The 22485-nt window shown below is 41.2% G+C and overlaps 1 protein-coding gene across 1 annotated transcript in view; it reads right to left on the minus strand.

Annotated features, from left to right (window-relative positions):
• Window positions 1-22485, minus strand: part of KIF13B (kinesin family member 13B) — a 126875-nt gene that overhangs the window by 80009 nt on the left and 24381 nt on the right. The window contains exons 9-15 of the mRNA XM_032143565.2: window positions 21632-21742; window positions 16738-16872; window positions 11720-11850; window positions 6314-6400; window positions 4595-4785; window positions 3411-3621; window positions 2394-2556 (exon numbers count right to left, since the gene is read on the minus strand). Coding sequence (XP_031999456.1) covers window positions 2394-2556; window positions 3411-3621; window positions 4595-4785; window positions 6314-6400; window positions 11720-11850; window positions 16738-16872; window positions 21632-21742 — 1029 coding nt within the window. The remainder of the gene's footprint in view (window positions 1-2393; window positions 2557-3410; window positions 3622-4594; window positions 4786-6313; window positions 6401-11719; window positions 11851-16737; window positions 16873-21631; window positions 21743-22485) is intronic.

The following is a 22485-nucleotide window of genomic DNA, read 5'->3' on the forward strand; positions in this document are numbered from 1 at the left end:
ATTTTTTTCAGAGTAGAAGAACTTGAGCAATGTGTTTTTAATGTAGAAAAAATTTTTAGAACTTTTAAAAACCACAAAGTTTAAAAAAAAAAAAAAAAAAAGCCCCTACACATTTCCCCGAGGGAGACATATCTACTGGTTATCTAATCAATTTAGGTTTACTGGCTTAATTTTTCAAATGTTCTACTTAAAACTGAAGGTAACTTTGAAATACACTGATGTTTCATTAACATCTTGCCTGCAATCATTTTCTAAGAAAAAAAATTTAAATAATAAAACAAACATTTGAGAATTCTTATGGTCAAAATGTGTGTGTGTTTTTTTTAAATTGAGACAGAGTCTCTTTCTGTCGCCCAAGCTGGGGTTCAGTGGCCCAATCTCGGCTCACTGCAACCTCTGCCTCGGTTCAAGCGATTCTCCTGCCTCAGCCTCCCAAGCAACTGGGATTATAGGCGCCCACCACCATGCCTGGCTGATTTTTGTATTTTTAGTAGAGATGGGGTTTCACCATGTTGGCCAGGCTGGTCTCGAACTCCTGACCTCAGGTGATCCACCCACCTTGTCCTCCCTAAGTGCTGGGATTACAGGCATGAGCCACCACGCCCAGCCATCTTACAGTCTAAATTAAAGGCCCTCCTACCTTATATTCAGCCAGCCAGTGAATAAATACAAAAATCCCATTTGTGACCTGTGTGGGTAGTAGCTTTCCTGGGGGAGAATGCTGGACCTGGGACTAAATAGCAACGGGCAATACGGTGCAGCTACCATAACTTAGCCCTCTTGCAAAATTGGAAATAAGAAAAAGATTCACCAGAGAAGAGGGTTCACAGAATGGACACGACATTAAACAAGTTTTCAAATACCAAAAAATAGCCTGTTGCATTAACGACTACAGACTCAGCCTAAGTAAGGAGAGATGCCAGGTGACGTGAGTTCTTCTGGGTGTTGACATGGCTACCGCAAAGCAGGGCCACCCCTTTCAACAAAGCCCAGAACAGGCTATGGAGAAAAGCGCTGCAGTCATGCTTACTGGGGAAAAACCTGTTCTGCTTTGTTCAACTCGTACACTATCAAATCAAAGAGGATCTTGTACTTCTCAGCCTTCAAGAAGAAACTAGGCCCTGAACCTTTTCCTTGTGACTGGCCTTCCTCTTCGGTTTTTGGTGAGTCCTACTGTACCCAGACTTTGCCCTACAAATACTAGTGTTCTAATTAAGTAAAATTTTTCAGAATACATACAGAGTATACAAAAACAATGATCTGTAATGATCATATTTATAATACCTTTCTCAAAATACTAAGAATCATATTTGCTAAATATCTAACCCTGTACAAAACACTGACCTCAATGCTAAGATGTCATAGGGAAAGAAAGATGTAATCCTTGCTATCAAATTAGAATATCCGCCTGTAATCCCAGCACTTTAGGAGGCCAAGGCAGGTGGATCACTTGAGGTCAGGAGTTTGAGACCAGCCTGGCCAACACAGCAAAACCCCATCTCTACTAAAAATACAAAAATTAGTCTGGCGTGGTGGCACACACCTGTAATCCCAGATACTCAGGAGGCTGAGGCAGGAGGATCGCTTGAACCCAGGAGACGGAGGTTGCAGTGACCCAGGATCACACCACTGCATTCCAGCCTGGGTGACAGAGCAAGACTCCCTCTCAAAGGAAAAAAAAAAAAAAATAGAATATCCAAGACGGATCAATTAGATCTTTGCTGTATTGACTACTGTAGGATAAACAGAACACATGGACCACCAAAAAATTCATCTGAATAGAAAATTCTACCTAATCCATCAAAAATTATGTATGAATGTGATCAAGAGCTAGAAAAGAACCTCCAAAGAAAAAAAAGAAGGAAAAAAACCAACTGAATGGCAAAGATAGAAGATTGTGATGGGACTTTCCCCCCACATTTTATATACCAAAAAAAGTATGATCCTGAATATATACATGACACCATGACACAACTAATGAGCAGTTTTACAGAGCAAGCTATTCCAAGTAGAAAATAACATAAGCAAAACGAACACCTAACTTGTGGGGAAGGGGTTGTAGAGTGGCAGCATAAGGGAGGAAAAAAAGACACTTGGGGAAGATTAATCGGAAAAGACTTCTAAGAATTTAAACAGATTTGAAGGAAGAAAGTTGAGTAAAATGAAATGTCAGGGCCAGGTGAGATGGAGAGTATATTCCCCTAGCAGATAAAATATACATACACTCAAAGGCAGAGAATGGAAAGGAAGTCAATTCTACCCAAAAGCAAGGAGGACAAAGGATCTGGACTTGGGGCAGGCATAGACAGGGATCTGAAGCTTAAATAACACCAGGAAACATCAGGCGATCTTATCCAATGAGATCTCTGTTTTTTTCAAGTAACTGCCGTTACCTTCCTGTTGGCATCCAGGCTGGAGGCTGGAATCTGTAGGGTAACTTTGTATTCTGTTCTTTTATCCAGCTCCTCAGCAATGTAATTAGCTTCTCTCACCAACAGATTGGCCTTAACAATTTGTTCCCTCAGCCTCATCAGGCTGTTATTCAATGTTGCTTCTCTAAAAAATAAATAAAGAAGCAGTAGAGGTAGGGAATAGATTAACACAAAGCAGCTAGTCAGAAAATCATACAGTGGTAGTACATCACTGCCAAAGTGTGAATTGAGCTTTTCCATGGTCGTCTGCACGCAGGGACTGTGTTGCTGACACTGACCCATGCACGCGCTTGAACCTGAACTACATGATATGCACTGGCATGCAGCCACACAGCAAGCCGGCTGTAGATAAGGGCAGTGCCCGTGTATGCAGATCATCAGGGGATCTTCATCAACTCAAGATTCTGTCTCAGCAGGTCTGAGGTGGAGGCCTGAAATTCTACATTGCTATCAACCTCCAGGTGAAAGGGAAGCTGCCTGCCTGCAGACCAAACTTTAAATAGTATGAGGTTAGTGAAGTACAGTCTGCAACCATGGGATAAGGCATTTCAATGCAATGCTAATTAGCCCATACAGAGACCAAATTTGCAATCTACATCTCATCAGCACCATGCTTTACCTACCTGAGCTAATCAGTCCAGATAACCAACTTTCTGTTTTTCTAAAAATCATCTACCCAAGCTTCAGAACCTAAAGCATAATACAATGATCAAGTGTACTTCTATATCCAAATCCAAAAGCCATACCAACTGAAAATGGAGCAGCACCTAACATCAACAGTTTTAAATAATGCAATATAAATGGGCAATTCCCCTTTTAAAAACAAATGCAAAGTGGTTCTTGGCTGTAACACTTATCTTTTAACGTAATTCTTTTTGTAAGCACCATCTCAATGTTTCCATTTGACACTTTCCCTAGGTGTGTTAGAGGTTGGCGAGCCTGAGCTATACGGTTAACAGGCCCCTCTGGGCCACCTACCTCTCCTCAGCCCACTGTCTTAAGCGTTGCTGAGCGCTGGGTGAGTGGAAAGAAAACCTGTCCATGCTCCGGCAGTTCTGCTTCTCAGGCGACAGCCTTCTCCGGAGCTGCTCCAATTCGTGCTCATACATAAGCCTCTGGCGCTCCAGTGCGGATCGTTTTTCTTCTTCATGCTGTTGTTCTAGGCTGTTTAATATGGACTGCATCGGATCTAAACACATTTTTAAAAAAGAGGCATGATCGAGAGTTACAACATAATAAACTTCAAATGTTGTTCTATATGGTAATGTTGTCTGTCATGTTAACTATACCACCTAATACTTTAAAGACAATTTGGCATAAACTTAGCTTTCCTGACTTTCAATCACTCATGTTGCTATCTATTCTCAGACATATCCTCAACCATCTTCCCTGCAGAAAAAGCAGGTCTATTCTATGTTCTACACATAATCTAAGACATGGCGAATCCTCCAGAAATACAATCATAAGCCAATGATAGGCAAGTTTCTAAAGCAGAGAGATTTGACCGGGCGTAGTGGCTCACACCTGTAATCCCAGCATTTTGGGAGGCCGAGGTGGGCAGATCACCTGAGGTCAGGAGTTTGAGACCAGCCTGGCCAACATGGCGAAACCTTGTCTCTATTGAAAATACAAAAGTGAGCCAGGCATGGTGGCATGCACGCCTGTCATCCTAGCTACTCAGGAGGCTGAGGCAGGAGAATCCAATCACTTGAACCCGGGAGGCAGAGGTTGCAGGGAGCCGAGATCGTGCCACTGCACTCTAGCCTGGGCGACAGAGAGAGACTCTCTCTCAAAAAATTAAAATAAAATAAACAAGAGAGATTCTATCCATGAGAACAAAGTGATCTGACTGCACATTAAGGCAGAACATTTTGATAAATATAAATTAAAGCCGAAGACACAAAATACAGAGAATAGCAACATAAAGGTTTTCCTTTTTGTTAACATTTAAAAGTCCCCAATCATAAACATTTTTAACACTCTACCATTTTTTTTTTTTAAAGAGAGAAGGTCTTGCTATGTTGCCCAGGCTAAAGAGCAGTGGTTATTCACGGGCACAATCTCAGCTCACTGCAGCCTGGAACTCCTGGGCTCAAGCGATCTTCCCAACTCAGCCTCTACCAACTGGAACCGATTCTCAAGTGCACGCCTGACTTGCTCACCATTGCTGCCCAGGGCCTTCATGGTGACCTCCATCTGTGCATATTCGTAATTAAAGTTAATTTCACTGGACACCTCGCTGGAGGAGTCTCCATCTATATCCAGCTGCTCAGAACTGTTCTCGTTCTTCATGGAGGGATCCTGGTCCTCATCCTCTCGTTCTGCTTTCTTTTTCTTTTTAGGCAAATTGAGTCTTAGGGGGGAAAAGAGTATTATTTTCTGAAGTTAAGATAGGCACTTATTCACGTCATTCATTAGTACTGGTATCTGCTAGAAGCCAAATGGACACCATGTAAGTACAATGCAATTACTGTACTTAGGAAGTTGATAATCTAGTCATAGAAATAAGACACTCATGTGCCAGGAAAACTTACAACAGAAAGTGTGACACTAGGCCACATGCCTGTGACAAGCTCGGAGTTAAAGGAAAGCCAAGGATGCTTTCAGAGCAAGGTGATAAAGGAAGGTACGACAGGAGGAAATCATTTGAACTGAGTCTTCACGGATAAGGAGAAAGCAGGGTACAGGGAACAGCGTGGGAAAAGATGTGAAAATGGAAACGTTCATATTCTGGAGAAATGAGTAAACAACGGGATATTCAAAATTTGTATAGCACACTAGAACTAAAGCTGGAAAGATCAGCTTAATCCAAACGATGAGGGTTTTGAACACAAAGCAAAGCAGTTTACGTGACATTTAATTTAGGAAAGAAAAAAATGCTCCATGCTCTTTGTGCCCATCTACCCTTTTCTCAGTAACCAAAATATCACTGGCCCATGGCAAAGGATCTCTGTTAGCTACAGAAAAGTCAGTATGACATCTGGAGCACACTGACCAGTGACATTAACAAGAGACCAGGATGTTAACTTTTTACAATATCCAGCCTGCCTGCCTGTCAACACAACATCAATTTTGTTTGGGAAACCACATGTACAGCCCCAGGTGAGACACAGTCTTTCTCAGCCCCCTTTGCAGCTAAGAGGCAAATTCTAGCAAAGGAGACAGAAGGAGAAGGTTGCTGGGGACTCTGGGAAGACTTCTCTGTTTTTCTGGATGAACAGGACAGTCAGGGCTAGTGCAGCTACAGTTCTCCTTTTTCTTCCTATACCTGAATGCTACTTTGACGGCAATGCAGCATGGCCAAGAGAGATGCCAAGACAGTGACCAGACTTTAGCCATGACTTTTTTTGAGAGGCTTAGCCAACACTAACAACCATGTTCCTTTAGATTTCTGGTTCTGTCAGGGAAATAAATGATCTGTCTAACCCATCACAGTAAAATTTGCCATGACTTAGAGCTGAAAAGAATTCCTAAAAGAAATATCAACCTTATTTTATAGATAAAGAAACTAAAACCACGACTACGTTTCCGTAAAAAAAAAAAAATAAATAAAAAGATAAACATGTCAGAGAAACATTAATAAATTCTTACACCACACGGCAAAAGAATCATCTTCCAGTGGGAAATAAAAGGGAAAAACTATGTAGGTAAACTCAGTATTTTTCCAGAGTATATTGTTTATATGTCCCTAGGGTTCAGACCATATACAGTGAATGAACACACACACACACACCCCCACATATATAATATACATGCAGCAAATATATACGTACACACACAATAACATAATTGTTGTAGAGATAGGTTTACTTTTTAATATGTATTTTCTATCTCAGAGCAATCTTCAACAATCTCCTTAAGAGACATGAACAACATCATACCTGAAGAAATGGTTGTTTCCCCATAATATCCTGTCCCCATGGTGTAGCTGTATTGGACTGGAGACAGATGACCCATTTACAAATGTCCTGTAAGGAGAAGAGATCAAATGTGAATGATGAGTACAGTATCATGTCTTCTGCTTTAATTTCCCAATAACATAGAGATATAGTTACTAGGGAAAACAATAATTCCCCCAAATACAACCTGTTCTTGGTGAATTTTAATATTTGCATTTACTCCTTTGCTGATTCACCTAAAATGTTTACGGTACAAAGCACAGGCACATCTCATTTTACTGCGCTTTGCTTTATTGTGCTTTGCAGATACCACATTTTTTACAAATTGAAGGTTTGTAGCTATCCTTTTGTTAAGCAAGGCTATGGGAGATACTTTTCAAACAGCACGTGCTCACTTCACATCTGTCATGGGGGTCTGTGATCAGGGACCTTTGACCTCATCTCTCTAATTGTTTTTGGAACATCGTCAACTGCACCCATGTAAAATGGTAAATTTAATAAATGTAGTATGGGTTTTGACTCTTTCCCTCTGCTCGGGTCACTTTATTCCATATTGAAATTAGGCTAATTAATAACTACAATAACCTCTAACTGTTTAAGTGAAAGAAAGAGTCACGCATCTCTCAAAAGGTGGAAATAATTAAGCTCAGTGAGGAATCACATCGTAAACCAAGAAAGGACGAAAAGCCAGGCCTCCTGTACCAACAGTTGGCCAAGCTGTGAGTGCACATGAAAAGCTCTTGAAGGAAATTAAAGGTGCTTCTCCAGTGACATGAATGGTAAGGCTGAACAGTCTTCCTGCTGATATGGAGAAAGTTCAGTGGTCTGGATAGAAGATCAACCCAACCACAATATTCCCTCAACCAAACCCTAATCCAGAGCGAGGTCCTAACTCTCTTTAATTCTATGAATTGAGAGAAGTGAGGAAGCAACAGAAGAAAAGTTGGAAGCTAGAGAGGTTGGTTCATGAGGTTTAAGGAAAGAAGCCACCTCTGTAACATAAAAGTGCAAGGTGAAGCAGCAAGTGCTGATGGAGAAGCTGCAGCAAGATTGCTGATGAGATTTTTGATGTAGATGAAACAGACTTCTATTGGAAGATGTCATCTAGAACTTTCTTAGCTAGAGAAGAGAAGTCAATACCTGGCTTCAAAGCTTCAATGGCAGGCTGATTCTCTTAGGGGCTAATGTAGCTGGTGACTTTAAGTTGATGCCAATGCTTATTGACCATTCTGAAAATCCTAGGGCCCTTAAGAATTATGCTAAATCAGCTCTGCCTGTGCTCTGTAAATGGAACAAAGCCTGGATATTTGTCGAATATTTTAAGCCCACTGTTGAGACCTAATGCTCAGAAGATTCCTTTCAAAATATTACTGCTCATTGATAATGCACCTGATCACCCAAGAGCTCTGATGGAGATGTACAAGGATATGAATGTTGTTTTCATGCCTGATAACACAACATCCACTCTGCAGCCCATGGATCAAGAATTTTCACTTTCAAGTCTTATCATTTAAAAAATACATTTCACAAGGCTATAACTGCTATAGACAGTGATTCCTCTAATGGATCTTGGCAAACTAAGTTAAAAACCTTCTGGAAAGGATTCGCCATTCTAAGATGCCATTAAGAACATTTGTTATTCAGAGGAGGAAGTACAAATATCAATATTAACAGGAATTTGGAAGGAGTCCAACCCTCATGGATGCCTTCGGGGGGTTCCAGACTTTAGGGCAGGAAGTAACTGCAGGTGTGGTGGAAATAGCAAGAGAGCTAGAATAAGAAGTAGAGCCTGAGGACGTGGCTGAACTGCTGTGACCTCAAGATAAAACATTAGTGGGTAAGTTGATTCTTATGAATAAGCAAAGAAAGTGGTTTCTTGAGATGGAATCTACTCCTGATGAAGATGCTGTGAACATTGCTGAAATGACAACAGAGGGTTTAGAATATTCCAGAAACTTAGTTCATAAAGCAGCGTCAGGGTTGAAGACGACTGATTCCAATTTTGAAAAGAAGTTCTACCGTGGGTAAAATGCTACCAAACAGCAACGCATGCTACAGAGAAATCATTCTTGAAAGAAAAAGTCAATCAATGTGGCAAACTTCACTGTTGTCGTATTTTAAGAAATTGCCACAGCCATCCCAACCTTCAGCAAAACTACCACCTTGATCAGTGAGCAGCCATCAACATGGAGGCAAGACCTTCCTGCAGCAAAAAGGCTACCCCCTGCTGAAGGCTCCAATGATTTTTTAGCAACAAAGTTTTTAATTAAAAAAAATTTTTTTGAGACACAGTCTTGCTCTCTGTTGCCCAGGCTGGGGTGTAGTGGTGCAATCTCGGTTCAATGAAACCTCTGCCTCCCAGGTTCAGGCGATTCTCCTGCCTCAACCTCTTGAGTAGATGGGATTATTGGCTAGTAGAGATAGGGTCTTGCCATGTTGGCCAGGCTACTCATGAACTCCTGACCTCAAGTGATCTGCCCACCTCAGCCTCTCAGAGTGCTGGGATTACAGGCATGAGTCACCGCACCTAGCCGCAAAGTATTTTTAAATTAAGGAATGTATATTAAGATATAATGCTATTGCACAATTAGTAGACTATAGTATAAACCTAACTTATATATGCAATAGGAAATCAAAAATTTGGGTGACTTGCTTTACTATGATATTTGCTTCACTGTGGAAGTCCGAACCTGCAAAGTCTCCAACATATGCCTGTATAATAGATTATTATCCCCCATTTTTCAAAGTTCCAAGTGCTATGTAGTTACTTAAGATGCTTATGGTATGAAGTATTACAGATCAATAAATAACCTCCATTTTTAAAAGTTCTAAATTTGTTCCATAGTATATTTAAGGAGTAAACAGGGAACCATTACAGCCAATAATGAAAAGATGGTAGCAATATACAACAAAAACAAATATGTCCAATCTACGTGAATGAAAAGAACCAAACAACCAGACTCTAGAAACGTCTCCTGATATCAGTAATGAGAAATGAGACCTATATTAAAGTCTTCTGTAACTTCCCATAGCAAGGAAAATGATCACATCCTATCAATATAAGGAAGATTTACCAGTTCTACTGTGCTGCTTATCGTGAAAATGGCATTCAACAGAAGTGGTGGGTAGAATACCACTAAGGGAAGAATTTGGAAGGGCAGGAAATAATTAGAGTATGCATAGCATGGTAACACTGATATTCCTGGGACACCAGTGTCATAGTGCCCCTCTCCTGCTGAAGGACTCGTTTATTAAGATACAGGATATCAAGTACAATTTTTTTTAACTTTAAAGGCTCTTCCTCCCACAAGGAAGGCCTCTTAACTCCTGCCAAAAAAAAAAAAGAAAAGGCTTATTTTCTGTACACTACACATGATCGACTCTTCCTCCAAATGCAGGCCCCTATCAGTCCTACAACCTGGATAAAGGTTCCCATTCCTCTCATCCTCCTACTCTTACTCTAATCCAAGCCCAGCTGGGTTTCTACTCCCTCTGTAAGAGATGCCAATCACCCCAACCTAGAGTATCTTAGTTTCTTTAAACTCTGTAAAACTATGGAGCATTTACCTGGGGATATAGTATTCGTGATTTATGTGTATGCATACATGCAAAATTTTATTTCCTATCTAGATTTCATTCATGATGCAGGTTTTTACACACTAAAAGTAACTGGATCTTGGCCAGGCACAGTAGTTTATGCCTGTAATCCAGCACTTTGTGAGGTCAAGGAGGGAGGATCATTTGAGCCCAGAAGTTCAAGGCCAATCTGGGCAACATATCAAGACCCTGTATCTACAAAACTAAGTTTTTAAAAGATTATGTGGGTGTGGTGACATGCACTTGTAGTCCCAGCTACTCAGGAGGACGAGGTGGGAGGATTATTTGAGCTCAGAACTTGGAGGCTGCAGTGAGCGTGAGCTATGACTGCACCACTGCACTCCAGCCTGGGTGACAGAATAAGGCCCTGTCAAGAAGAGGGAAGGAAAGGAGGGAAGGGATCGGGAGAAGGGAAGGGGAGGGAAGGAAGTGGGGCAGAGAAGAGGGTAGAGGGGAAGAGGGGAGGGGAGGCAGGGAGGCAGGGAGCCAGTGTGAAAAAGCAGCTGTTTTAAGATTTTGGCTCTGGGTGGATGACTTCAGAGAGAATTTAAGGAGGTAGGGGTTCCACATATGCTGGGTACTGTCAGAAAGTGGGAGTAATCCTATGAATGGGTATTTCACAAAATTGTATCCATGGCTTCAGGCTAGAACAGAATAACGCTGTAACTGGTGAAGAAGTAGCAGTCACTCATATTGGTTCAGAGAAGGGTATTCTTTGGATGGCACGGTGACCATGTTTTCGCCTGCGCTTAAATGAAACGATGATGTGGCCTACTCTGTCTTATTGCATCCTGGTCTTGGAGAACCCTTGCCTGAAGCTGGGGTTCTGTGTGATTATTTATGGCCTCATTAGAGAACAGCACAACACAGCTGTGAGGGCCACACCAGCTTCTGCTCCTGTTTTCTCATTTGATCCTTCCCCAGAGCTTGATAGTGTCTCAATACTTGAAGACTTTATGGATAAAATCAGTGATATTAATGATTTTTTGACATCATAAAATGAAACAAATCAGCATTTGAAAGGTCAACATAATTCAGTTAACCACTGTCTGTAACAGTTACAGACTGTTATACTTCCAACTCCATAAAGGGATAACAGCTCTATAGCTGAAGGAAACAAAGTGACAAACGTGTCATTCATAAAATGTGGAGCCCCTTCATTCCTCAATGGCGTATTAAGTTCCTGTGTACTAGTCTCACACTATGTGCCAGGAATGGAGAATCAAAAAAAGAAAGGCCCTTGTCCTCAAGCAGCTCACGGTCTAATGGGGTAATAGAGTTCACAGCCCACAAGGAGACAGTAAGAAGCACTGCCACAACAGGGGGATGGTCCGATACCTCCTAAGGGCACTGCATTCAGACCAAACAGGGACCTCCCCACAGGAGATCATAGCAGCACTTAACCCTGCAGACCCAACAGGAGTTAGCAGGTCAAAGGACTGGCAGGTACAGAGGAGGAGGAGATAAACTGGGGGGCTATAAAGGATTTTCTATCACAAACAGAGGAAAGCCTTCTAGGGCTGTGGTGAGTGAACCAGGAGGCAGCTCATGGTGTTGGCAGGGGCTCTGATCAAGACTTGATGAGGGCCTAAATACGTAAGGCCATGACAGTGGGTACAGAGAGGAAGGAATGGGTGTGAGAGACATTAAAGCTAAATGTAAGGGGCCCACCCAACCAACTGGATTACTTAATGTGGTCAACTTAAAAGCAACAAAGGCCACTGTCGCCACTAGAGTACTTTCTTCCTCTGAAAAACTCTTGTGATATAAACACTAATTCAAGTATGTTACCTGGTGTTCTTCTGAGGAGTCAGCATAACCTGGCCTTCTGACGTGATGTCTATAATACAGTGTTCAGGAAGAATTCCCATGCCGCACAGTTGGATATCTTGGGAATTTGCTGACCCTATCAATGTATGTTCCTAAGAAAAAATCAAATTCACCGATTAATACTGTATTCTTACATGTACACAATCGAAATCGTTTACACTGAGCCCTCTTATATTGTCCTATTACCTTTGCTAAAATATTTTTTTATTTTTATTTTATTTTTGAGACAGAATCTCACTCTATCCCCCAGGCTGGAGGGCAGTGGTGCAATCTTGGCTCACTGCAACCTCTGCCTCCCAGTTTCAAGCGATTCTCCTGCCTCAGCCTCCCGAGTAGCTGGGATTACAGGCATGCACCACCATGCCCAGCTCATTTTTATTTTTAGCACAGACAGGGTTTCACCATGTTGGCCAGGCTGGTCTCAAACTCCTGACCTCAAGTGATCCACCTGCCTTGGCCTCCCAAAGTGCTGGGATTACAGGCGTGAGTCACCACGCCTGGCCTAAAAGATTTTTTAAAAGCAAATGAAGCCAGGCATGGTTGAAACAAAAACAGGAAGGGAGCGAGATTTGGCCTGTGAAAAGTAATTGGCTGACCCTGACCTAGACTAACTCACCTACACCCACGGCTTTAAATGCCATCTACAAATAAACTACATCTCCATCACCACCCTAGAGCTACATACTTTAGTTCCATTTTTTTTCCCCACCTCCACAACCACTATCGCAGTCTTAGTCACTTATTTTTTATTCATTTATTTTTTTTTTTGAGACAGGGTCTTGTTCTGTCACCCAGGCTGGAGTGCAGAGACACTATCCATGCTCACTAAACCTCACCCTCTTGGGCTCAAGCAATCTCTCTGTCTCGGCCTCTGAGTAGCTGAGATCACAGGCAGGCACCACCTTGACCAACTAATTTTTTTTTTTTTTTTTGTAGAGACAGGGTCTCACTATGTTGCTCAGGTTGATCTCAAATGCCTGAGCTCAAGCAATCCTTCCACCTCAGCCTCCTGAAGTACTGGGATTACATGTGTGAGCCACTGTGCCCAGCCTCAGCCACTATTATTTTCTGCATACTCAGCCTGCTTGACACAACTTGGATGTCTGAAGATATATCAAAGGGAACAAGGGCCAAAGCTAAACTCTTCTTCCCATCTCCCCTAACCCAACAGAAGTCTCTTTCCTTCTCCAATAATAATGGATGGCACTACCACCACCAGTCAGTCAACTGAAAAGCTTAGATATGATTCTTGAGTGCTCTTTCTTTCTCTTACAAGCCCATACCCACCCCATGTCAGTCAGGGAAAATCTTACAGACTTTTCCTACAAGGTCTATCAAGAATAAGCTTGTTTTCCGCACCTCCACAACCACATCCTAGGTTCAGCCTCCAGGATCTCTTGCCTGTGGATACAGGAACTTCCTACTGTGTCTTCACTGCATGCCACGCCCTTCCACTCCTGCCACAACAGCTGGCACATCATCCCCTATTTAAAACCTTCTAAGAGTGGGCATGGTAGCTTACACCTGTAATCCCAGCAATTTGGGAAGCCAAGGCAGGAGAATCCCTTGAACCCAGGAGATCGAGACCAGCCTGGGCAACACAGTGAGACCCTGTCTCTACTAAAAAAAAAAAAAAAAAATTGTGGCCAGGCACGGTGGCTCATACCTGTGATCCCAGCACTTTGGGAGGCTGGGGTGGGTGGATCACTCAAAGTCAGGAGTTCAAGACCAGCCTGGCCAACATGGTGAAACCCCGTCTCTACTAAGAATACAAAAAAATTAGCCAGACATGGTGGCACATGCCTGTAATCATAGCTACTCGGGAGGCTGAGGCAGGAGAGTGGCTTGAACCTGGGAGGTGGAGGCTGCAGTAAGCTGAGATCACGCCACTGCACTCCAGCCTGGGCAACAGAGCAAGACTCCATCTCAAAAAAATAAAAATAAAAATGAGGCAGGAAGATCACTTGAGCCCAGGATACTGAGGCTGCAATAAGCCATAATCGTACCACTGCACTCTCACCTGGATGACAGAATGACACCCTGCCTCAAAAAAAAACAAAACAAAAACAACAACAACAACAAAAAACAACAAAAAAAATTAAGACTAAAACCTTCTAGTGGCTTCTCTTTGAACTTCCAATAAAGCCCAAATTCTTACCCAGGCTTACAAAGCATTCTACAACCTGTCCCTGCCTGTCTCTGACCCTCACGCTCACCATCTTCCCCTCACAGAGCATGTGCCAGCCACATCGGCCTCCCATCTGTTCTTTGAGCACACTGAGCCTATTTCCATCCTACTGCCTTTTACTAGCTGTTTCCTCTGTCTGAAATGTTCTTCCCCTGATCCTGATATGGGTCATTTCTTATCATTTCTATCTCAGCTTTTAAAGTCACATCCTCAGAGAGGTGTTTCCTGAGCTCACAATTGGAAAAAGCCACTGTCATTCTGCCGTATTTTAACTCCTTCCATGACACTGACTGACTGTGGGTTTACTGTCCATCTTGTATTCCAAGCACTTAACAAAGGCCTGGCATATGTAGGCATTAAAAAAATATAAAAATAAATGCACAATCATTTCCTTTTGTGTGCCCAGGTAATCAAAATAAGATAAAGTTAAGCAGGGATAGCATCTCAGTCTCTTTATTGATAGATGGGTATAATGATTCTGAAGTATGCTACTATAAAATATTCCAGGATAAATAAAGGGGGTGTTATATTCTAGAAGAGTAAGAGAACTGTACAGTTGGAACTAGAAAGAACTTTGGAGATGTTTTAATCCAATGCCTTCACTTACACATGGAGTGGCTGAAGTCATCCAGAGACGTGAAGTCATCTGCCCAACATCTAAACTGACTTTTGAATTGGAAGGCAAAGTAATAAAAAATGTTCAGCCTCCAAATTCCACCTTAAAACTGTTCTTGGACTGAGATCATCCTTTTGAATGTGCTTTGTCTTGAAGATATGCTTGCTGTGGGGTTAGCTTGGGCAATCAACAAATCAACACTGCCTCAGACTCAGCCAAACAGGGCTGGCCACACAGCCTGAAACAGAACCCAAATACCTCCACACAAGATGACCAGAAACATTTGATGACTCTCCAAACATCTTTAAACAGCTTCTTTGTTTAAGTTTTTAGTCAAGGAGCAGATATGAATCAGAGTTTTTTCTTGATGTGTGTGTTTGTGTGTTCCAATTTGAACTACAATGGAAAGAAAAAGAATTTCTAGTTCTGAGAAAAGGACAGAATATTTAGGTCCTATTCTAACATCGCATCTCTTCCCACATAGTCAGCTTGTTAGCTTTACCTTCCTGGTCACATTCATATGAATATCCCCAGCTGACATCCTAACTCAGAAATGCTACCAGCACTGTTCAGAGGCAAAGTAAGTAATGTGATAATACATTTTTTTTTTTTTGGAACAGAGTCTTGCTCTGTTGCCCAGGCTGGGGTGCAGTGGCATGATCTCAGCTCACTGCAACCTCCACCTCTTAGGTTCAAGCGATTGGCCTGCCTCAACTTCTCAAGTAGCTGGGACTATTGGCATGTACCACCACCCCTGGGTAACTTTTATATTTTTAGTAGAGACAGAGTTTCATCATGTTGGCCAGGCTGGTCTTGAACTCCTGACCTCAAGTAATCTGCCCGCCTCAGCCTCCCAAAGTGCTGGGATTACAGGTGTGAGCCACCACGCTTGGCCAATAATACATCATTTTTTAATAGGCAAGGATAATATGTGTATAAGAAACCATACAGGTATCAAACAAAAAAGCGGAATGTGGGATCTTTTCTATTTGTATAGTGCTTCTGTTTACGAAGTGCTTCTGCATCTCCAACCCTCACAGGAACCTGGCAAAGTAGCCAGACACTTCCCTCCATTTACAAAGGAATTAGACTAGAGGGGGCAAAGGGCTTGGCCGTACACTAGAGAGAGAGGTCACTCCCTCCTACCCCAGCTTTGCCGCCACTGAACCACAACACCTGAGACATGCACACATGAAGATATGCATCAAAGACACAGCCTAACTCACAGCATGACAACACATCATATAAGATACTTATTAACAACGGGGCTTCTCAAAATGACACAGAGTCACTGCCCCAGGATCTCTCCAGGCTTTTCTGAAATGAAACCACACAATTCTCTTAGAGCTGTTTCCCACATAGCTTGTTAGCCTTACTTTCCTGGTCACATTCATTAAACCCACACATGTGAGGGGAAAGAAACTGTGTGCCAACAGTTATCAACCCTGTGTTAGAGTCGTGTAGTCCATCATATATAATAAGTAATTTGTGCTCTGGGCTTGACACAGCCCATTCTGGGCACTCCTCGAATCTGTGTGGTGTCTCAGGGTTCAGGCTTATGCTGAAGTTGTCTCTTACCTTACTAATATAGCCCATGTTTTATAGATTTCAGTGGATACCAATATTTGTTTTCTTTTCTGTTCTGTGCTCTGACTCACTCAGTCTCTAAGTAACCTATACTCTCTCTTTTTTTTTAATAGATTGATAACCCAAATTTTTAATTTTTCCTAAGAGTTACTGGAAACATAAATTTCATACCAACTGGTCCTAAGAACTTTATTTATACATTTTTTTCTTGTGAGCTAACACACTGCTTACAAAAGAATGTGCTTCACATAAACCATAAAAGCTTCCGTATACTTACTAAATGAATCATTTAGTCTTCAAAGTCATCCATTTTTAAAGTTATCTACTTAATTCCCTGATACAAATCACATTAAATAATGGTAGGTGAGCTATTTATCTTGTTGGAAATAATATCAGAGTATCTTTTTTTATATTGTCCGGTTGAATGGCATCAAAGACTAAAAAAGAAAACTGAGCCCAGAAACCCAAGATGGTTCCGTAATTTTTTGCTGTCTTCTGAGTAAGCATGGTTCCCCAAGTTTACTAAAGTACTGTGAAATATTGTCCTATTTTGTAACAAGAATCTAGTAGCAAAGCAGATTACTTCACCTTTAAATAGTACACCAGAAGCTCATTCAGAGCTGGGTCAGCATTCAGATTCACAAGGAAGCATTTATCATCCCCAACTTTGATTCCCGAAGACTGAAGAGATATTCCAAGACTCTCAAGCTGTTTCTGTCGTTCCTGTAAATGTTATCAGAGAAGTATTAATTTCACAGCTATTGAGGCAGTGAGATATCCAAGTGTTTACATTACAATGTTACAATTATTCAATAGTGTTGCAATTCAAAGATATTCTCTTAGGCTATGGCATTATAGATTTATTGCATTTTTCTCTTTCCAAACTATATGTTTTTTTGTTAATTGTAATTTTATTTTGAAAAATAAAGTCTATTACATATAGTAACTAATTGTACTAGTGAATTCTCAGTTTTCATTTTTGAAAATATCTAATGTCTTGAATTCATCTCATATAACTCTGTATATATAAGCAAAGGTGTGTGCACTTTCCTCAACCGGGATCCTTCTTAAAAGCAAAGGAGGATCAGTACACTCTCCTGCCTGACATCTTCAGCGATCTCCCAATCAGGATAAAGGCCAAACTCCCTCAGTAAAGATCACAAGGCCCTTCAATCTGGCCTGCTTCCCCTCTGGCTTCATGTCTTCTCACTCCTGTCAAACCTGGCACTGCATGAAACAAGTTCCAGGTCCTTGAAAGTGCTAAGAATGTTCTCTGGGCTGGGTGTGGTGGCTCATGCCTGTAATCCCAGCACTGTGGGAGGCCAAGGCAGGCAGATCACTTGAGGCCACGAGTTCAAGACCAGCCTGGTGAAACCCCATCTCTACTAAAAATATAAAAATTAGCCAGGTGTGGCGGCAGGCACCTGTAATCCCAGCTACTTGGGAAGGTGAGGCAGGAGAATCACTTGAACCCGGGAGGTGGAGGTTGTGGTGAGCCGAGATCATGCCATTGCGCTCCAGCCTGGGCGACGGAGAGAGACTCCATCTCAAAACCCAAAAACAAAAAACAAACAAAACAAACGTTCTCTGTGTTCTCGTTAGCTGAAAAGATTTTATACCTCCTTCTTCTATCTGGAGCAGACGTGTTCTACTTCGTAACTGTTTACCGGGCCATTTCTCTCACACGGGACTGTGTGCTGTGTGCGGATCCTATCTCATATACTGTTGTGTTCCCAGCACTTAGCACAGTGAAGGACACATGGCAAGCACTCAAAACATCAGTGTGGTGAATTTATCCAAAAACAAACAAACTTGCATATGCACTCAAGCATTATTTTCATAAAATGGGCCTTTCCTTTTTTGTGCCTGCCTCTGAACCCATACAATATACAAACATCTGTACATCATAAGGGTATGGCGTGGATCTCACAACCAGATGCTCTGTGGTTAGGGTAGAGTCGGGGCTGGAGAGGGTATCTTCAACTATGGGTAAATAGCAAGTAGCAATGAGTCAATCACCCAAGACCTCTGATTCTGGGGAAAGGCAAGACAAACTAAGTCATTTAACTAGAGACACACAGTAAGTTTGCAGCATAATTAAAATAAAGCTTCACAATTTTGCTATTTCTAGGCATGCCATCGTAATTTATACAATCACTGCAACTCAGCCAATATATCCTGCCTAGAAGTATACTACCACAGAATTGAAATGTGTATTTTGGTCCTGGGTCTTCAAATCAAGTCTTTAAATCCAGTTCTAACAAAAAGAACTACAGGGTTCTTTCAGAAGTTTTGAGTCATTTAACACTAACCATCAGAGTTTTCTGCACTCAATTCCAAGAATTGATTCTCCTTGATAAAGACTCACGTCCATAAGATGAAGTAACTACCTATACCTTTCTCTAAGTTATCCTAGTTATCACTGTTTTACGCTACTTCCCTGTGCATGTTTCTGTCATTTGAGATTCTATAACGGTAAAAACACTACAAAATTTTTGTCTAAGCCAAAAGAGACATAATGGTGGAAAACTGTCAATTCATTATTGCATTTGCCACCAATAACTAAAGTTTTAAATCATCTAAAAAAATTACAAATGTTTGTAACATCTAGGAATCAGCTCATAACAAAGTACTATATGATAAAATACAGTTTACTGATATCATCAAATATTGCTTCTGAAATCAGGGGTTGGTTAACTTTTCCTATAAAATGTCAGATAGTAAATATTTAGTCTTTGTGGGCCATGGGGTCTCTGTCTTATTCATTCCTGCTGCCGAAGCCATACACAATACATAAACAAATGAGCACAGCTGTACAACAAAAAAATTTATAAAAGCAAGTGGCAGACCAGCTTTAAATCACATGCATTGTCTGTCAACCCCTGATCTATCTCAAGGTTTTGATTTCACTTAAGTGTGTATCTTTTAATGGGAACATAAAAGATAAAAAGGGACAATGTGGTATAGCAGATATGGCACTGGAATTATAAAATACTCATCTTGAGTTCTTTTTATGCAGAAATATTACTGAGCATACAACACTAAAAGATACAGTCTTTTAAGAACTTACAAACTCAATAGGGACTAAAACTATACATAACAATTAAACAATGGTAAAGTACTGTATGATGTAAGGGTCAAAGGGTGCAGGGAATTCTGTGGCAGGGCCATCCGAGGGCTAGCACCCCACAGGAAGATGTTACAGAGCCCGGAGGACCCATGGAGAGCCCAGCTAATTTGCAACTGCCCCCAGAATGATGTGAGAAGTCCTTCAAAAAAGAAATTCATTGAATTCGGTTTGCCCGGAAATTGCCAAATTTATCTGACCATGGACCATGTCAACTGACATGTCTCAAGTCATCTTCTAGAAGACTTATTAACACTTTGTGGCTCTACTGTCAGAAATAGATTTTGGAAGATAGCAGTTTGGATTAGGAAGAGGTAAGTGATCAAGAGACCAGGTTTTTTCAATGAGCAAAGAAAAACATTCAGCAGCACTAAAGCCTGGGAGCTCTGGAAGGTAAGGCATTGAAGGAGCTGTTGAATAAAATCAGGCAGTGCCCCCAAAAGGGACCCCTGAGAGAGGAAAAGAAAAGGTGCCAACACTAAAGCTCCCCGAGATGCAGGCTCACTTAGACTTGCCCTGTTTTCTATCAGCACAACGACTCATGACAACAAATGTTTACTGTTGGAGCAGCTCAGAATGGCTCAGACAAAGTAGCTTCCGAACTGGACAATTACTAGAATGACTTATAATTTATAAAAAACACAGGGAGATATGTAATCAGAAACAGTTTATACACTGATCTCTTCTCTATAATTTGAGGGATATGCTTTAAGATAAGCCAATATAGGGACACAAAAACAACACTGGCCATATGTTGATCTTTAATGAAACCAGGTGATGGGTACCTGTGGATTTAGTATACTCTTCTCTAATTTTTATCTACTTTGAAAATGTCTGCAATAAAAATGTTTTTAAAATCTATTTTAATCCCAGTCTGTGCTAATATAACACCCACTTTATGCAAAGTAACAACAGTACCATCCTACAACATCTGATATACAGATTGATTCTGGAGAGCACATTTCAAGATGGAATCTACTGAGTGAAAACAGATTGAGCAAGTTCTATATATTCTCTAATACAAGGAACAGTTTAAAAACAACAGAGAATTTTAACTTAGAAAAGAGGAAGAGGCAGAGAGATGACTTTAAATAGATGAACAACTTGGGTAGTAACAGTCCCTATCTTGTAAGACTACTGAGAGGATTACATCAAGTACTGGAGTTAAAAGTGCTTAGCATAGGGCTGAATACATAAGTGTATCCAATAAACGCTGGCTGTTACTGCCATCACCAGTTACTGTGTTTGGGTGGGACACTTACGCTCTTAGCTACAAAAGAACAAACTAGGGCCAGTGAGTAGAAGTAAAAGAATAAAAGACTGATTTAATCACTACTATTAGAGTTGTCTGATCATGAAAAGCCTGTTAGATGGGGTCCTGAGCTCCACATTACCATATGTATTTCTAAAACAGAAGTTGGAAAATCATGAAACAGGAAAGCCACAGTGTAAATCTATTATTAGGCAGACAGACTTTTTCTCCCAATGCTAAACTTAACTAGATCTTCCTAGACGAATTCTAATGTTCCCACCCTAAGGTTTCTTTTTTTTTTTTTTTTTTTTGAGACGGAGTCTTGCTCTGTTACCCAGGCTGGAGTACAGTGGCACAATCTCAGTTCACTGCAACCTCCACCTCCCGGATTCAAGTGATTCTTGTGCCTCAGCCTCCCAAGTAGCTGAGACTACAGGTGTGTGCCACCACGCCTAGCTAATTTTTGTGTTTTTAGTAGAAACAGGGTTTTGACATGTTAGCCAGGCTGGGCTCAAACTCCTGACCTCAGGTGATCCATCTGTCTCGGCCTTCTGAAATGCTGGAATTACATGGTAAGCCATCACACCCAGCCACCACCCTAAGATTTCATAATTAGCACTGTTACTAGAAAATGGTGAGAGAGAGTCACCTCAGATTTAGGAATTTCATATTACTTTCACTGGGTTTTCGCATGGAACCAAGAAGTTCATGGCCTAATATCTATTAGCAGTATTTTTTTTTTCTTGGCCACATGCACTGGATTAATTTTGTAATTTCAGGAAGTTCCTTAGGTCTCCAAAGCACTTAATAGAATGGGGTGTTAAGAGCCAGGGGCTACAAAGGAGTTATTTCATTAAATTTTTTTTTAAAGATTAGTGATATTAAAAAATTATTCTTACATAAACGATCAAGTGCAATTATATCCTGTTTATCCTTCAAATTAATTTTGCAAAGTATAGATTCTCTTAGATTCAGATTCCTAATGATAGTGTGAGATTTGCCATCAGCCAAGCTGAAGATCAAAAAAGAACCAGAAACACTATGTGTCCCACTGTGCAAACTGCCATGAGGTTTCATGAACTTTCTCATCAGGAAACACGAACCTGTGCAATCTCCTCCGTTTTCCTTAATTTCTCCTCCCAGGTCACAGTCATTTCCTGGATTAGCTTCTCAGATTCTTCCAGCCGGTCCTTTAGCTCTGGAGATTTCATTGCCTACAAGCAAAATGTTTATTTCATGAAATGTCTAGACGACACCCTGGAAAAAGAAGTGGCCAACTCTAATAGGACAAAAGTAACAATCTGCCTCCTCTCGGCTGAATGTCATGCTGAGGTCTGACATCTACTTGAAACATAACAATGGGCCTTCCTGGGCCCAGCACCTCAACTGTTCTGAGGACCACAAACTCATTGAGTTATCCAAAATATGCCCAAAAAGAAGGCTTTTTCCTTTTCTGCCACTCTATTGTGAAGATATAATTACATTTAAGGATGCAAAAATGTAAAGCTTCTAAGGGTTTATTTTTAAAATCCCAACAGGTTATACATCTACACTCAGACACATGATTCATTCTAGCCCTTACTGATGACTTCAGGAATTTATCCACATATATACAGACTAAATGTGTACATGTTGCAGACTGGATGGTGTTATTAGCACCAAGGAGACAACAGTCTTCATGGACTATAAAATTATTCCTATAAAAACAGGATAAAATTCAATAGGTAAAAATATGATCAAGATAATCATCTTGACCATGTCTCTTACTGATTTATTCCCAGAAAACAGGTATGAGAAAGAAAGCAAATTCCAGAAAGAGAGCCCCATAGTGCTGAGTAACTGTGGGAATAGAAATGCTAATGAAAGTAGGAATCCTGGCCGGGTGCGGTGGCTCACGCCTGTAATCCCAGTACTTTGGGAGGCCAAGGCGGGCAGACCACCTGCGGTCAGGAGTTCA

The sequence above is a fragment of the Hylobates moloch genome, unplaced genomic scaffold, assembly GCF_009828535.3.
Source record: "Hylobates moloch isolate HMO894 unplaced genomic scaffold, HMol_V3 SCAFFOLD_22, whole genome shotgun sequence".
NCBI classification, from domain to species: Eukaryota; Metazoa; Chordata; class Mammalia; order Primates; family Hylobatidae; genus Hylobates; species Hylobates moloch.